The sequence below is a fragment of the Gavialis gangeticus genome, unplaced genomic scaffold (assembly GCF_001723915.1).
Source record: "Gavialis gangeticus isolate Ggan-Ray unplaced genomic scaffold, GavGan_comp1, whole genome shotgun sequence".
NCBI classification, from domain to species: domain Eukaryota; kingdom Metazoa; phylum Chordata; order Crocodylia; family Gavialidae; genus Gavialis; species Gavialis gangeticus.
In genome coordinates, this window is record NW_017728983.1 from 201,231 (window position 1) to 219,653 (window position 18,423).

The 18,423-nt window shown below is 51.0% G+C and overlaps 1 protein-coding gene across 1 annotated transcript in view; it reads right to left on the reverse strand.

The window, feature by feature from the left end:
• Window positions 1–2,997: 2,997 nt before the first annotated feature.
• Window positions 2,998–18,423, reverse strand: part of LOC109294335 (diacylglycerol kinase beta-like) — a 168,318-nt gene continuing 152,892 nt past the window's right edge. Inside the window, exons 24-26 of the mRNA XM_019512643.1 lie at window positions 8,937–9,057; window positions 7,056–7,116; window positions 2,998–5,272 (exon numbers count right to left, since the gene is read on the reverse strand). Of these exons, the coding sequence (XP_019368188.1) occupies window positions 5,174–5,272; window positions 7,056–7,116; window positions 8,937–9,057 (281 nt within the window). The 3' untranslated portion in view covers window positions 2,998–5,173. The remainder of the gene's footprint in view (window positions 5,273–7,055; window positions 7,117–8,936; window positions 9,058–18,423) is intronic.

Here is an 18,423-nt window from a genome sequence, read left to right on the forward strand (position 1 = left end):
ATATGTCCATCAGTCCATTAAGACAAGGTTAGTTAATGGCTCTCAACTTCAGCTGGAGAGTAGCTTTATCTTCTACTGTAGTACTCAGCCAAGGAGACTATACCATATCAGAGACGATGCTCGCCTTTCAAAACCCACTGAAATGACTCGGCTCACTTTGCTTCCAGCTGTGTACCTGGAGCCTGGCTACTGCCCTCAAGTCATTTAAGGCTGGCTCAGGTCACACCCTCCTCTCCCCCCTACACATGCCCTGCTCCAGGTGAGTCTTGTAGGGTGGCATAGGTCACCAGGTCTCCAGGGTTCATGCTAGACAGCTAACACTATGCTTCAGTCTGTTTGCTCATGTAGTTTGCTTATTGTGAGGACCACAATGAAAGGACATCCCCAAGCTTCTTTAGGAGGGGAACATCTCTTGCTCTGGCATCCAGAAGACTGCAGAGCCACCCACTTCCTCTGAGTGGCTCTGGTGCAGCCCAGTCGATCTCTCTTCTTCCACCCTGGTGATGCCTGTCTGCTCTTCATTGTTTCAGACTGCCCCCTTCCTGTCGTGCAGGGTTGGCTGGGCTCATGTTGTGCAAGCATCTCTGGGGCTGTGTTTGCTGCTGTCTGCCAGCATGCATCTCATGCATCTCCACCTGGCAACAATAGTACCTCTCTTGGTGCATCATGGACAGGCCCCTCTAGCTGTCATTGTATCAGCGTACCTTGGAGAAGGACAAATTGCCCTGATCGGGTACATTGCATTCTGACTCTGAAACCTAATGGTGGCAATCGCCCATCTGCACTGCTAATACTACTTCTTCTCACACTGCTATTTGCTGAGGAGCCCGGCACTGCTGTTCTCCCCAGCTGGTGTTCCCTGGTATGGCCAGGAGAAAGTAACATGGGAACAGAAATGAACCACCACCAGGTGTTCATCTGCTCCATAGCTATAGAAGGAGGGCAGGAGAAAGCCCCTTCCCCTGGAAGTGTTGCTGTCCAGCTTCTTGGAGATGCTTTGGTGTCTTCTGAGCAGTGACCAGTGGCCCTCCAGCTCCTGGCTTCCTTGCTCAGTACAGCACACTGTGGAGGGAAACCTAATTTGGGAAGGAGTAGAGATAGTGTTGTCTGGTATCAGGAAAGCAGGCAGAAAATCAGCAACTTTCACTATGCTCCAAGCCTGGAGGTTGGGAGGAGAGGACTGGGACGGGGGACAGAAGCTTACTCCGCTGGTGACCAGACAGGAGAGCTGCTGGAGAGTGGGGAATGACTCCAGGCTCACTCCTTCTGTTCTCCCTGGCTCTGCCTCTCTCCGGACTGTCTAGGGAATGCCCAGCCAGGCCAGCCAAGCCGCATGTGTTAGCAGCAACTCACAGGCTGCATCAGTTCACTGCTTTCCCTGCACCCACATGCTGTTTCCATGCTTGGCACATGAGCTCTGCTCCTCATGGCCCAGCGCCCTGCATACCCAGATACCCTGCAACTGTCAAAGCGACAAGGGAGACAGCCAGGGTGCCTGGGACAAAGTCAGCAGATGGCATCAGTTAGGTTTTTCAGTCTTGCTCCTGCTATCACAGCCTCGCCCAGCACACCACTGGGATATTTTGGGCACAGCTGGGTTACCCAGACGGCTCAGTGACATTCTTCTTGCTGTTTGCTGGTTACAGTGCAGAGGGAGGTCCATGAGCTCAGACTGCCGTCTCAGTGTCTGTGCAGCTCAGTGTCCTGGGAGTAGGAAAGGGGCTGTGGTCTCTGGCTACCCATATCTGTCTGCATTCCAGCTGGGGGAGCTTTATACCACAGCCCAGGATTTAGAGCAGTGCCTTTCCTGGCTGGGGTGACATCCTGCACTAACAGAGATTGCCAGCACCTCCCTTTGTCCGGCACGCAACTCGCGGCTTAAGCTCAGCAGGTTGCTACCCACCCTTGGCAACAAAGTTCATTGTGTCCAGCATCTCAGCTCTTTGTGGTCCAGTCATGAAGAAGCCTGTGGAGTCTTAATTCTCACAGTATCTAGACTCCTCATCTGCCCTTGACCCTCGTCAGCCACGTTCCAGCCTAGATCAGGAATGGAGCCTGTTGGTCATCCCCTGGGAGGGAAGCGGATCAAGATATTCAGGCTGTGTTACTACCACCCATCAGCTGCATTTTGCAGAGTCCATCTACAGGTGTTTTGAGCCTGCCCCCAAGCAAGGCCCATGCTGCTCTCAGGGAAACCCTGGACCTCCTTGCCTCAGAGACCTTTCACGGGGAGCGAGGGCAGTGGCTTCAACTTGCTGACATATTTCTTTGCTAGACAAGGCAAACAGCAAGAAGTGGCTTGTCCTGGACTGAACACCACGGAGGGTTGAGAGAGGCCCCGGGAGGATCCCATTAAGATGGGGTGAGGTGGTGGATGAAAAGCCTGTGTGAAAAACAACCTCTGTTTGGACCCGTACCTAAACTCCCATCAGCCTGGTGCGCTTGTCCCAAGTCACTTCTCTGAAGTAGGGTCTCCAGAGACAATAAATCGGAGACATTCAGAGTTGCAGGTGCAAAAAAACAGTTTATATATGAGGAAAGGCTGGGAAAGGACCTTTTTACCTTAGAATGGGGAAACCTCAGGAGCTGCTCATGCAGCGCACATCACCATGAAAACCTAGCAGGGGTCTTCTGCTCCTGGACCATCAGGACACTTGGTTCAATGTCAGGTCACCCTGTGGAGGCCATGGGGAAACCACCCAGGCAACTAGTTAGAATTCCAAGGAAAGTCCATCTTCTTTCCAAACCAGAACGGCGCCGACTGCTTCCTTCCTGGGGCCAGCACTTCACAAGCAATGTGCCACCTCTCCCACCTTCATTCACACCCATCACCACGAGGGCAGCACAACTGCTCAGGAGCGAGAGTTGGGTTATTTTCTCTTCCTTTTGCCCTCTTCTCCTCTTCCCCTCAAAAACACCAAGTCACGTTCAGGAGCATTTTACCAGCCTGGAGGGAACTAGAAAGGGCCTCCACAAAGTGGTATCTATAACACTAGAAAACACCACTTCCCAGAAGAGGCAGAGAACTCCCTGGCCAGCTACTGCAGTGCATCTCTCTGTAACCATGCAGATGGATTCATGCAACGCCCAGTGGTGCCTTCCTGATTTCCTAGCTTATTTAAAGTGTTTTCCCTAGGCAGGAACTCCTCCTCTTCCCATGTTCTTGGCTGGGACAGGGACACGCCTCAGGATTGATGGCTTTTGCCCTTTCCCACAATTTTAAGGAAGAGGAAGATTCCACTTAGCTACTCCGTGCAGGGGCAAGTAAGGAAGACCCTTGCACACCAGTGACAAGTGTGGTATCCCGGCTCCCAGCAGCAAGTGGCTCTCCCTGCTCTTTCCTGGAGCTGTGGTAACACAAGCCCCTTGCTGGCACTGTCCCACAATGTAATGGCTAGAACCAATGCCAGACACATGCTGCAGAGCTGTGAGTCGCAGCATAGTCAGACAGAGCCTGATGTTGTCCTATGGCCAAGAAACACTTGGAGAAGAATGGGAGGCCCACATGCTTTCACTGGGCACTACCAGTTCTCTCCTGGCTGTGCCCGAGTGTCTGCCCTTACTTGTCTGTGGGCTAGCGAGAGCAGGACAGTCAGATTTTGAGGAAGCTTCCCCCCCACAGCTCTGCCCGGCAGTACTCTGCCTACCTTCCAACCCCACCATGGAGCAGAAGAAGACTAACAGTGAAAAACTAAGACTTGGCAGCAGATCTCCAGAGCTGGGAGGTGTAGAAACAGGTAGCTCCTGTGTCAGAATCACACGCACCCAACTTTGGGTTGCTTGGCTCCCTTTGGAGTGAACTCATTACATTTCTCTCCTGCAAAGTCGGGCTTTAGAAAGCAAACACAGCTCTCTGCCAGGCTAGCTCTGGGCTTGCTTTGCTTTCATCCCCAGGCCCCATGCACCTTCTAAAGCCATTCAGGCGCCCGCTGCTGGTTGTGATGATCCTGCACATGGAGGTAACCACGTTCCATCCAAAATCTGTCTCGGGCTGGGTGTCAGTGAACTAAATCAAATCTCATGAAAGGGCAGCTGGGTTTTCTCCTTACTCAGAACAGCCAACAAGAAGGGAGAAATTTCATTCTGGTCGAACTCTTTCTTTTAAAAAAAAAAAAAAAAAAAGCAAGAAAGGCATTTGTTAAATAAATATATAAATAAAAACACAGATTTGGGGTCCAAAATTGGACTCAAAGATTCAGGGTCCCACAGAGGCTGGCAGCTGTGCTGAAAGGACCAGGTTCGAGTCATTACACATCCCAAGCAGAGACACTCAGTTTACCCTGAGTTTGTTTTCTGTACCCAAAGAAAGGTCTCTCTCTTTTGCAGCCGCCCCCATCCCTTCTGGCTCCCTCTTTCCAAGGATCGCTTGCCTCTGAATAACAACCTCGCTTCTGTTTTTTCAAAGAAAAGCTAGTCGAGGGGGTTGAAAGCATGTTATTACAACTGTTTGAGAGACGACGGCCAGCCTCCCAGCTCCTCTCCTCAGTGTTCTCTACGCTAAGAAAATAAATAGCCTTTTGAACGTGTAGGATTCGGTGACCACAGGGACAGTGCAGCCAAACACAGCGTCATCTGACAGGACTAAAAAATAAATAAGTGAAGCCTGGCTTCCATGTTCCTTCTGTGCCTTGGTAGGGGGTAAGTTATTTAAATAAAAGGACAGAAGCCAACTCTCCTTTGCAGTGCCATGCCAGATATTATACTTCACCAGTTGCAAGCTGCCTTTGTTTGTTCACTTTGGGCCCAGCTGAACAGTGACATTCACTGAGCATCGTCTTGAAAGATCCCAAGCTTTGCCATGGACAAATCTTTTCTGTGGGTCCCAGAGATTTTATTTCCCCTCCTCAGTTTCAGCAACGTTGAGAAAAATGTCTTTTTAAACCACCCATGCTCTGCCTGCCTGCAGTGTTGTGAGTGTGTGCGTGTACGTGTGCGCAAGTGTGTAAAACTGCAGACCACGTCCCATTTCCAGTGGTCGCATCCTGCGACCGGCAATGTTGTTTCCCATCAAGTGTTCAAGATGCTGCCTCTGATCTGAGGTTTCCACAGAAGAAAGAGACGTAAGGAAATCAGGAGAGATGAAGGTTTCCAATCCACCGGGTTTTGTTGCGACGGTTGTCATCAGGATGCAGAATCATGGCTTCAAAACTGGAGTTCTCTGCTCGGGTACACATTAGTCTCGAGTTCGGTTTCTTCTCCTCAGAAAGAAGAAGCTGCTCTTCTGGGGAGGGCCCAGCAACATTGGCACTTGGCTTTTGTGGGTGATTTTTATCTAAAGAGAGAGAGAGAGAGAGAAAACAAATGAATAGGTAACCCATGAAGCAGAGAAGATCTGACTGGCTACTTCCCCACAGGTACATGGCCATTTTAGGCACAGGGTCTCTATTACCCAAGATAATGTGACAACCACCACCTGGCCTGGCAGAGACTGGACTAGTGACCTGCACTGCTGGGAGCTGAGCTCCAGACCTGGGTTTGGGAGCTGAGAGCTCTACCAGTCTCACTTCTTCTGTGGAAGGAGCAGCAAGGGGAGCACACGACACACCCTGCGCACAGCGTGACTGTAACAACTGGGGCCAGGCAGCTCGAACCTTTCTCAGACTCACACTCATGTCATTGTCTTGGTGTGGGATGAAGGGAAGTCCCTGCAATTGCAGTTGCAGGCTGAGGAAGTCTCTGCACCAACTGTGAGAGACTTTCTCAGCCTGATGAAGGGTTTTTAAACCCGAAAGCTTGCTAAAATTTTTTTTCCAACTATTTAAGTTGGTCTAATAAAAGATATCAGATTCACCCGAAGATCCTTGTCTGCCTGTGTCCTTAGACCGGCACGGCTACACCCTGCACCCCTGTTCCATTTACCAGAGCATGTGGCCAGTTGTAAGACAGAAATGCCCTGCCTGGCTGGTCTGTTCGCATGCTGCCAGCAGGCCCCCAGACCATGAACTATGGGGTCTCTGGGGCTGCTTTGAATCTTTCTGGGGCCTTTGCTAGGGACACTCCAACTTGCACTCAGTTTGGCTCCACTTCCCCCTGAGCCAGAGACTGAAGCAGCCACAGCCCATTCCCCAGGCGCTGCTGTGAAATCTGGTGACAGTCATCTTTGCAATCTCTAGTGCAGTTGCTGCAGTGAGTCTAACATGCGGCAGGGACAAAAATAGCAGGTTGCCAGGCTCTGGTGCCACCCACCAGGAAGCTCAGAGGCATTGCTGTGGATTCAGAGGCTTGATGGTATGGCGTGAGGAGGAGAGCCGGACACTGCTGTGCAGGCAGGATGGGCCACGGTGTTCCTGTTCACACAAGTAGGGGCCAGTGTCTTGGGGGGAGGGGGCTGGATGGCACTGGCAATGCATCTTGCCCCCTGCCAGGATCGAGAGGGGGAGGGGACACAGCCAGGTCTGGGCAGGCTGCTCAGGGTGAGCACTGTGTCCACACAGCCCTCCTGGGGTGGCACTCCCAGCTGGGGCTGGTCCCAGAGTCTGCCATGGCTCGTTCACTGAAGGACAGACAGATCTGCCTAGTCGGAGTTCACTAAAAATAATATGGTCATCCAACCCAACCCGGAGACATAGACCATGACCACATGTCTGTGGTCAGCCTACGTCTTCCACTATCCCGAGCAGCAGGACGAAGAGATTCCAGAAAACCCAGGTGTGCAGGGACCCAGGCCCCTGGAGACCCCCCACAACCAGACCCCAGGCTTCAGCCTCAGGCACCACAGAGAGCCCCGCTTCGAATGCAAGGGCCCTGGGACTGTTGGTTGGTCACACCTTGGATCTTTCTTAATTTTTTAAAATGTAATCACAGCTGATCTCTCTCTCTCTCAGCCTTGGGAAGGGCGGCAGCTTCATGGCACTCAGGCCTGAGGGGCTCGTATCCAGGTGGTGGTGGGGGCACAGGAGAAAGATGCAGTCACACGGTGTAACCTAGGAGGACTTTGCTGGGAACCTCCTCCACGTCACAAATTCCCTCACAGAAAAGACAACCAAAGCACTGACAGCCACTGTTGATGTGGGCCCCTGTCCCTCCACCCCTGCTGCTGTCCCTTGGATACTCACGGTGCAGGGCGGCTGCATCCAGGGCTCCCCATCCACCTGCATGGGCAGCAGCTTAGTTGTCCTGGAACCCGCAAACAGACAAGACACGGGGTGAACGCGACGCAGGAGCGGGTAGGGGCTGGGCACTGTACAGGGATCACACACATCTCCTGTATGAGCCCTTCGGGAACACACGGGCTTTTCAGGCAATTGCTAGTGCCACACACTCGGTGCTCTTGGGGGTACATAACAGACACAGGGACAGCTGCTATGCCTTGGACCTAAGGCATCATGCTGGTGAGGGTAGCCTATAACCCACCACATTTTATGAAACTACTGTGTCCAATCACTTTCTCTGAACAACAGTCTCTCTCTTGCCCAGTTTTTTTCCACTCTGTCCCAGCCCCCACCTGAATGCCCTTAATCCTACCACTGGCTCTGATGCCTATGTGGGATGAGACACTACAGAGACCATAACATCCCATGGGGTTGCATGGATGAGAGGCACCCAGAGCACAGGGCCTGGCTTGGTCATGAAGGGTGGGAGAACTAGGATTTAAGCCTATGGAGGGGAAGGTGCATGGGATTCAATTGAACGGGGCAGATGCTGGCATCTGGGGCTATGGGGAAGTACAGTGCGGGGGTGGGGGCTGTTAAGCTATGGGGAGAGGTCTTAGTTGTTTCAGGAAGGAGTGAAATCCAGGAGCGCAAAGGAAGGCTGAGGAATCATGTGCTGCTACAGGTGGAGCAAACCACCCTCCCTCTGGAAAAGGATCGAGGCATCTGGCTCTGAGGAGATGGGTCGAAGACCTAAGCCAGTCCTTGGAGCTCTTGCCCAAGGATGGGAAGGGGGAGACAACAGCACCAATGAATGGGAAGCCTGAGATAACAGTCTGCATTTGCACATCCCTTTTTACCAAGGGAAGAAGAGGTGTGGGCAAGGCAGAGATAATGATGGCCTTGCACAAAGAGCTATTTATTGATGGGAAGCAGGAAAGGGGAGACTGAACATGCACAGGCAACTCCTGGAGTCTGCCCACAGCACAGGCTTCATCCAGTCAGCCAAAGGCCCACTGACTCCAACACAGGTTTTGTTCAACGGCTGTGAAAACAGGTGCAGATTACCTTGAGTTATTGAGATAAATGAAGGTGAGGATCATAAGCACATTTGCTACCTCATGGAAGCTGCCTGGTGATAGGCTCTTACCCAGCTAAGTCATAGTAACAGTCCCCCTTACCTTTCCTGTACTGCTGGGGGAGCACGCACAGGGGCAGTTACCCACTAGCAGATGTGCTGTAAAACATCTGCTCTCTTTGCCTGCTAGTGTCTTTGCCCATAACCTGAGACCTTCAGGACCTGAGCTATGCCACTGTGTGGGGCCAAGGGACGCACCGAATTGCACAGAAAACTAGCTAGCAGCTACCACAAAAACACCCATGAGTGCCTTCAAACAGTTACCGAGAACCAGGAGGGGAGCAGGGAATGATACAGCATGGTTTTACCAGTGAAGGCGGAAGAATGGCTTCTTGTGGAACTGCTCAGTAGCTGTAACTTCAAATGCTCGCAACAGATACGGAGGGGTCTGTGATCAGCTGGGGGTGGTAGCACGAGGAACAGGAGACAGGGCTCATGCTAAACACTGTCATGGTTACTTGTATGGCAGAAGTGCCTGGGAACTGCAATGATGGGCCAGGAGCCTCCTGTGCAAGGTGCTGTACAAATGCTCAGATAAATCATGCCGGTTGAACAGATGTGTTGGAGTCGGGGGAGAGACTGGGGTGGGAAGCAGGGCTTAGAGCATAGACAAGTGTGGTGACACTGTCATGTTTCTATTATTATGTTTTAACAAAATCAGAGGTACAAAACACATTCAGGCAGGTGCTGGGGGCCGGGGCAGGTACCTGACGGTGACGGAAGAACACTGAGCCAGTCTCTTGCCAGCACTCTTCAGTCCAGTGTAGATCTGCCCCATCTCCATTGCCCCCTCGAGACCCACCACTTCCAGGAGCTGGTCACTGAGGTCTGGGAGGAAAGAAAGGCAAAGATGGGATGCAGGGTATGACACTGCCTTCTCTAGGCCCAGCACTGGCCCCAGCTGGACACCTGCTCCAGAAGCAGCTTTGTTCTCGTCCTCTGGTCCTGTATGAAATACCGTCACTCAGTACTACCCATACCCACTCACTAATGAAAACAAGGCACTTTTCAGCATGGTTAGCTGCACATTGGTTCTGTTGTTCGCAGACACCTCTTGGGAGGGGGAACTCAACAGCCACTGTCACTGCACTATAGGGACAGGTGGTGAAGAAGAAAGCTTGGCCCAGGCACAGTCAATAGCCTGTAGGTAACTTACACTGGAATAGAGCCTGGATGCTGAGGACAGCAGCTCTTTTCTTTTAGAAAGAGCCAGGAGTCCACAACAGAGCCAGGCAAATTGTGTGAGGGAATATGTACGAATGTTCACTTCATTTAAAGCCATGAGTGAGTTGGGACGGTGTCTAGGAGCTCAGCATACAGAGAGAGAAAGAATTTGCTACAACCTGTGCCTGAACTAACCCCACCACCTTCCCATTCGCAGGGAAGGAAGAGCACTCCTTCACACCAGCCCTTGTGGTACTGGGGCCATTACAGCACTGCAATACAGGAAATTACCCCCAGAGGCAGACCCTAGGGAGTGCAGTGGTGCAGTAGCACCCCCCTTTCATTCCTGATCCACCCAAAGCTTAAAGCCTACTCAGGTCCCTTCTGACCCTAGAAACTATGAAACTATGAAAGCCAACTGCCTGGCAGTGGCAGCTGCATTTCTAGAAAGGCAGCACTGAGGGAGGTGCTTGACTTCATGGCGCATTGTCATCTACGTCATCCCTTCTAAACTCTTTCTTTCCCCAGGTATTAATGACCCTGTCTTCCTTTTAATAGTCTTGTACCTAGCAATCGGGTTATCCTTTGTTCTACAGTGCTGCTGTCTGCCCCCTGCTCCTGGTACTGAAGCTCCTATTTCACAGCCCTGCAGCTTGTTCTTAGCTCGTCCCAGTGAAGTTTGACTTGTTTTTGCTTCAATCTTAAACTGAATAATCCAGGCCTATGCCCCATGCAATATTACTACAGCCTCTAGTTTCTTCTTAACTGGAGAAAAATGTGTTGTGTTGTATGTGATGATGCACTTCACCATCCGCACCCCCCTTTTCAAAAATATCTACCCACGATTACCCCTGAGTCAGACACAGCATGTGGCTGTCCATAAGCACATGTTGTCTCCCTCACATGCTGGAGCAAGGCAGAGGCATGAGGAGATGGACGGGAGATCAGCCCACTGCCATGGTAGCAAGTTCCAGCACTGAGGGAGCTCAGCATGTCCACAGGCACATACCAAACCCAGAGGTACATTGTCTGCTCTCAGGCCTGCTGGAGATGGAGGACTTGAAGAAATGACCCTGAAGCGCTGTCACTGATGTACTTCAGGGTTTGGGGTGCGCCTGTGGGGTGGGTGAGATATGCTTGGTCTCCCTGGAGCACTGAACCACCCACTGTGATGGCGCAGACCTGCCCAGAGCAACTCCCGGCTGCAGCAATTTATGCTGGGGTGTGATTTGGTTCCAGGAGCTCCCTTGTCAGCTGCATCTGCACCCTACCCAGCACCAAAAAGCACAACGGACTCAGGCCCTGATGCAGGACAGCTAATGCCTACAGGCAGCCAATGCAGGTTGCAGAGCTTGGAGGTTGAGAGAGTTCTCCAAGTTGCATGTGCCCAAGTACATGTGCAGGGCAAACAAAGACAAAGTTAACTTGGCAAGAAAAAAAATAGCTGCTGGAGAAAGGAAAATAAAAGACAGGACTCCTTCTCGGGTGACTCAGCCAATCAATATCAAAACGTTTATCTTGTTCTTTCTTGTTTCTTTCTCATTCCCTCCTGGTTTTCTCCCATCACTCCTTTTATCTGGGAACAGAGTATGTCAGCCACACATACAGCATGAGGGCTATCACCTAGAAACCACAGCCTCTGAAGACTTGGGTGTCACAGTGGAAACCAGCTGAACATGAGCTCACAGCAACAAGACTTACAAGGGAGTGTCCATAAAGCGTGGCCAAGTGGCTTTGTCTCTGCCCAGGGTGCTGGTGAGACCATGGCAGGAATATGGTGTTCAGTTTGAGTGTCAGAGGGAATGCTGAAAAACCGGAAGGGGCTGAGTGAATAGCTAGAAGAGTGACTGGCCGTCTGGAAACCCACCTGTCAGGGAGAAACTAAAAAAGCTCCAGCTCTTTCGTTTGTCAAAGATTAAGTGGAGGGATGTAGCAGGGCACTGAGGTGCCTGCTACTTGTGGAGTAGTAATGAAGAGCCGCAGGTGCTGGTTGCTATGGCGACCGGTGGGAGTCAGCTGACCGGAAGGGGCAGGGCTTGGCTCCTATATAACTCCCAGGCTGAGGCCAGGCAGGGACTTCCCTGCCATCAGCCATGGGGGAAGGAGCTCTCCCAGAGCAAGCCTGGGGGAGAAGCCAGACGGCAGGTACAGCTCTGAGACTGGGGGAAGGATAGAGCACCCCTGATGCACTGGGAATAATGTTATAGCCAAGCAGCATGAATTTATGTTACAGCCCAGGGGCTTGTGTTTTGTTTCTTGTTGTATAAGACACCAGAGGTTTGGGTGAGGCTATTAGTGGTTGGAGGAGGCCTCATGGGGGCCCTTGGCAGTGTGGGAACCCCAGCCCCGGAGGGTGGAGAAACCCCGGGGGGTGGAGGGCAGCGAGAAGCCCAGCACCAGCAAGGCGCAATCTTAAAAAACCGGGGAGCTCTGGTGCCCCTGTGGTGCAGCTTTATTTTGGTATTGTTTTTTTTTTTGTGGCCTGAGAGGCTGCAAGGTCAGGGTCATCCCCTGGTTTTGGGCTTGCAGCCCTCTGGCTGTGGGATTGGCGCCCGGGCCTTTGGACCAGGCTCCAGATTGGAGCAGAAAAAGGGGCCCCAGGCCTTAAGACAATGGAAAAGACTAGAGCCTTGGAGTCAAACCCTGTTTAGTGGGTTTAGACAGGGAGGCCTAGCTAGAGAAAATCAGGGGTCAGTCCCACATAGAAGAAAGGCCTCAACACACCCAATACAATAGGCAGCCTCCCGCTCGCAAGAACATCATCCTAATTTCCATCAAGACGTGGCAGGCGCGTATAGGGCGGGACATAAGAACCCCAACAAGGATCCAAGGGTGCCCCACGCAAGGTGCAGAGGACTAGGAAGATGGCGCTGGGAAGGGTGACCTGGTATGAGGGGTAACTTGACTGTAATCATAAGGTGCCTCTTTGGAGAGGTCTCTGACAGCAGAGGACTCTGTAACTTAGAAGGTAAAGGCAGAACAGGAGCCAGTGGCCGGAAGGAGTCACTGGGGGAGGCTTTCTGGCCTGTGTGGGCAGGTCCAAGGAGATGACTGTGATGGGCTTGTGTGACTTTACTATTGTGAAAGTATCTGATCAGGCCTTTGTGTCTTGGTCTCTACCCAGCCCCAGCATTCAGTTAGCACATGGAATTGTTTTCTGGGCCAGTGGAAGAGGCACCTTGACTGCTGCTCTTTCCTACAGAATCGCTTCTTAGAGGCACTCTGCTCCCTATGAGATACTCCAGGTCCCCACAAACAGCAAGGAAAGTACATTTCTTTGCTACATATCAATCAGAACTGGCAAAGTATGGGAGCCTCCAAGCCCTCACTGTCTGTGATGCATCAATACACCTTTCCACTAAGGTCAAAGCTCCATGGGATGCATGGGACTGCTGACAGGCACTAACATCAACGATTATGGAGATACCTGCTGCACCTAACACCTGGCTTTTTCTGTGGCCTGGTCCACAGAGCTCCCCTCCCATGAGTGCTTGGAGGAAGTGGTCCCTCTGGTTCTGGCAGCACAGAAAAGTGGCTACTGCTGGATGCATGATGATGGGAAGCTGCCCACGATGCTCCTTACCCCCGACACACCTGAGCAAGAGTCTCCTGGCCCTGTGAAGCCAGCTACATCTGTGCAAAGGGACCATGAAACAGATACATCATTCAACCCAGTCAGAACAGTTGTGCCTCGCAGCACAGGGACAACGCAAAGCAGGAGAGAATCAGGCCTGGGGGATTGGGACCTAGAAGTGAACTTGCTTTCATGTTTGAAGGCTCACTTTTTGGCAGCGAGTCCACCCCCTAGAATGGGTGACAGAAACACTCTGGGCAGTTCTCTACTTCATTCGATTCTCAGTGGCTTTGTCCAGCCCAGTTGTAAGTGATTTTAGTGACTGTGTCCTTCAGAATTGGGTATAATGGCAGCTCTGGGAACCATGCGAGAAAAGGGCTGTGCAGTACAGTGCCTTGCAGTTCTCCCATCCAGTCAGCATATCCTTGTACTGCACTTGCAAAGATCTGACCCCCCTGCTAATCAGACAGGTGAATTACAGCTGCTGTTCAGTACTCCACGTGACCCAAGCCCTGCCTGGGCAAGCTGGAATGCCGTCTCTGCTCATCTCCAGCATCTGATTTATTTTCCAAGCCCGTGGCTGTTCACACTTGACAAAGACAGAAACACACTGTTTTGTCTGAATTCTCAAATCAAAGCTCCCATGGTGTGGGGGATGAAATGCTGATGTTATTCTGGAAGGATTTTTAAAGGCAGGGTTTTAAAAGAAGGTGCAGTTGGTAATAGCTGGGAGGAGGTTAACGCAACTCTGCTTGGGAAGGTACTTTGGTTTCTCTGCAGTGGATGGAGGGGCTGCAAGAAAGAAGGGGATACAGAGGGAGGAAGAGGTGGAGAACTAGGAGAGATGGAAGACAAATGCTTATTGTCTGTGCATGGTGTGTTCTGCTCATTTTCTGGTCAGACCGGATCCTGCTGTAGCTGTGAAAGAGTCTCTCTTCCAAAACCAGTATGTGTGACCAGCATCACTACTGTCCTCAGTCTGCAGGGTTCAGGGGACTCTGGCCCCAAGAGCTGGATGACTGACAGTTCCCTGCAGAAAGCTGGGGGAGCAGGTTGGAGAAGAGCATTGAAACCAACTTTTCTCAAATGGGACAACTTGGCCCACATGTGCAGGCTTACTCTGGCTACCCTGGGTTGCTCAGGTGGGAGGGAACAGCAAGATCTGCTCTACAGGGAAACCCCTGTCAGAGGAGAGCGCTCCACTGGGACACTGAAGCCTAAGCACTCCTAGACCAACTGCCCTTCTACTCCCAGGGCAGCGGATGGGAGACGTGGATTGCGAATGCATGTGCACTCCACCAATTCTCACCCAGGGACCGCAGTCAGCTGGGGGCAGTGAGAGGAACTGCTTTGCTGCTCTAACATTGGCTGAAGGGCTGCAGGTAGCCTTCCACTCCCTGCAGGGTGTTTCCAAAGAGGATGGAGCTGGACTGTTCTCAGTGGTGGCAGATGACAGAACAAGGAGCAATGGCCTCAAGTTGCAGCAAGGGAAGTTGAAGTTAGATATTAGGAAAAGTTTTCTCATGAGGAGGGTAGTAAAGCACTGGAAAAGGTTACCCAGAGAGGTGGTGGACTTTCCATCCTTGGAGGTTTTTAAGGCCTGGCTAAATAAAGCCTTGGCTGGGATGATCTAACTGGGGCTGGTCCTGCTTTGAGCAGGGGGCTGGACTAGATGTGACCTCCTGAGGTTCTTTCCAACCCTCATTGTCTGTGATTCTAATATGCATTAGAAGGTGCCGCCTGAGAGCTTACTTATGCCTGGCGCTTCCCAATAGGCTAAAGTGATGTGCTCTCAGTGAGCTCCAGAAATGGGCTGAGGTGTTTTGTACCAGTTGGAGCATCTCCAAGGTGTATGGCTTCATTTCTGCCTGCAGCCCGGTGAGTTACATGAATGGAGCACAGAGGTCCCACATGCCTGGATTCTCTTGATGAGATGGGACGCTTGCCAAGGCAGAAGGGGGCACATTTCACAGCTTTGCCTCTGCAAGTCCCCAGATGCACCACAGAGACCAGAAGGACAACCTGCTTGGGAATCAATTCATGATCAGCAGGTGGGAGCCCTGTGGGTTGCTGCAAGAGGAAGAACTTTGCCCTTTGGAGCACTCCCATTCACCTGGCAGCTCCTTGAGAGTGGACCTAAGAGCTGCGTGACCCCTTTGAGGATTTTAAGGCCACAAAGGACCAGGGCTCAGCTGCCCTTATCTACAGGACACAGGCCAGAAAATCCCTGTCAGCGATCCCCACATCAAGTCCTTCTTATGTAGCTGAGCTACACAGTGACTAAGATGCCCATTGTTGTTTTACAGGCTCCAAGGGACAGGGATCTGTGACGTTCCCTGATTATCTGTTCCAGCAGTTAATTACTTTTACTGTTCAAAAATGGCATCTTATTTCCAGCTTCAGTTTCCCTGAGTTCATCTGCCTGCTGCTGGATCTCATTATGCCTTTATCTTCCAGTTAGTGCCCTCCTATAGCAGGAACCTTCTCCATTTGTGGATACCTACGGCCTGTGATAAAGTCACTTCTCAGCCTTTATGTTCTCTGAAACCATACGCATTGCTCCCCTTCAGTCCCTCACTGTCAGGCAAGTTTTCCAGCTGGCAGACTGTCCTGGCAACAATTCTTCCCACTTCTTCACTTGCTTCTTGGAAGGGTGGACAGCAGAAATGGATGCAGCTGTGGTCTTAGCGAGGCCATGTACAGAGCCAGTAACACCTTCCTGCTCTGCATGCTCCTGTTTACACAGCCATGCAGTGGGAGTGCACATGTGGCTGGTTTCCAGCATAATCCTTCAGTCTCTGCTCTCCAGAATAGTCCCCATCTTATAAGCAATGTTATTTGGTCCTAGATATATGACCCGTGGCTGCATTAACATGCACGTTGTTTGAGTTGGGCTTACCACTCAGTTCAGCTCATTGAATTGCCCTTGTTATTATTTGCCACTGCACTGATCTTTGTGTCACCTGCAAACCTGACCAAACAGTGATTTTATATTGTCTCCAAGTTCATCAATAAAGACTCTAAAAAGTTCTGAATGAAGGGCAGGTCCAGGGGTGACCCTTGAGAAATGCCTTCTCCCCTTCCCCTGCCAAAACAAACCCCATTACTGATTATGTGTTGGTATGGGTTGCAGATATTATCATCAGTAGGGCTAATGGGCACAGGGAAGCCTAACAGTCTGAAGACAGATGGTGTCTAACATGATCTGGGCAGGTGGAGACCACCCAGCAGAGCAACAAGAGCCGTGTCTGTATCATGCCCAGAGCTGAAGCATTCCTAAAGGGGTTCAGGATGCAGTGACCTCAAGAGCTGTGATTTGTGCTAACCCCTGGATTAGCTTGTTTACAAGATGCAGGACTACTACTGGGCCAGGAAAGCTCCAGGAAGGGTATGTTTGCTTTTCAAAATGATTGACTATAGAGCTTCCAGCCAAAGGGTGACAATGTGCAACTGAATGCAAAAGGGGCTGGGAGTGGCTGGGCAGAAGAGTGCAGACAGCAATCTGCCTAGGGCAGCAAAATGCGGTGGTCCGGCTATGGTGCAGACTGCAGAGTGCAAAGCTCTCGCTTTGTTCCCCTGGCTTTGGCAGAATGCCCCTGGGTGCAGGAAATCACTTGGTTTTGAGCTCTCCGGTCTGAACCTGTCTGGGTTTCATTCATGCACAGCCTGAAAGTTGGCAGTCTCTCACACATGCACACAGAGGTCTGCCTGCCCTGGCTGGTGGTTTCCACCTGTAGCAACATAGTTTGAGCACATGCTGCAGGAGGAAAAAGCTGCACCCCCACCCCTGCAATACCTCAGGCTCTCCTAGTGCCCTTCTGCTTTCTGTACTTGCCCAGAACAACTTTAGAGCTTAGCAGTAGGAAGACGATTCCATTTTCAAATGGCCTGTGCATTCAGTATCCAGGGACAAACTGCAACATGAGACCATAAAAGCAAGCTAGCCAAGCCAAGCTAATGGCATTTCCATTATAGCTCCAAGCTACTGAACATGAGATGAGGGAGAGATAATGCTCCGCACATCTGCTTTGCCTTTACTGGAAACTCTCCAGGGGGATTCACAGCCCTGATCCAGCTATGGTCTATTTTTTGTCTCTCTAGCGGACATGGAGCCAGCACACTCAGCTTTATACTGTAAGTCCTCTGCAGCCCCGACTGTTAGGGAGCCTGGTTGGGGCACACTGTGTTCCACCTCTCTCCCTTCGAGGTAGTTGCCAGCATTAGCATGCTCCACCTTTGTCTTGGGAGACTGGTGATTTGCAGGGAACCACTCTGCAAACATCACAAGGTCCATCTTGGTCCATCCAGTCTGGAAGAACATTGTCCAGGCTGTTCTTCTGGGATCTTTTTTCACATGGTCCAAAGAAGCTTCCTTCTCAGCCTGACATTGCCACTGATATCTGCAGTGCCTGTGATCAAACTGCCGCACGAACACACAGACCTGGTTTTGAGGGTGAGACCATCAGTGGAGCCATTCTGAGCAGGTGCCAAAACTTGCTAGAGGCTGGCAAACTTCTGTCATCACATCACAAACATGGGGAGTCTCAATTTATATCATGCTGAAGTTAGAGGAAAGGAAGCAAAGCAGCCTCAGACACCAACTGCATGTGCTCTGGTGCTTGTTTAAGGTGCAAGGAAGAGGTGGCAGAAGGCTTGCCCATTGGCTTGGTAAGAGCAGGGCATCATTTATGCAGGTATTTGCTACTCTACAATACAAGAGTAGCCATCCAATGCTTTGGGCACATGTGGGGCAATCTTAATAAACAACGTCATTAACTACCAGGCCTGACAGAAAAGCTGGGCACACTGAAGTCCAACAAACTCAAGCTGTCCTGGACCCAATGCAGGAAATTACACTGGGAAAAATCTCTCTGAATCTGGCTTTGATACCAGATTCCACTAAAGGTGGAAATGCATTTCCTGTGTGGACTTGCAGTTTGCTACAGTGAAGATCTGTAAGGTTCTGCTGAGGCTAGAAGGTCCCAGTGCTGGGGACATGCTAGCACATCCACTTTCCCCTCAATAACAATTGCTGTATCATAAAAGGATCCTACACTTTAAATTAAAATCAGTTTGCAAACAAAAACTTTCCCCATTGACTACAAGTCATTATTCATAATGCCTCTTTAGGGAGAAGAAAAACAGAGTTAGCAGGTCAATACCAAATGTCTTCAAGCCAGAAGAATGATTTTTGTTCTTACCTTTCATCAAAGTAATACCATTACTCTGTAAAAAGAGTCCCGTTGGCATGGCATGACAAGGTTCTTGGTAAGGTCAGTTTAAAGGATTGTCATTTTAACATAAAATCATTAGCCGAATAGTCTGCAGTTCAGCCCAGTTGGATAATGTAACACTCTGCATCAGCAGCCACCCAGAGACTGAGAAGTTAGTGTAAAAAAAAAATCAACATTTAATCCTTGTCATGCATCCACAGATGCATCTCGAGCAGGTCCAGA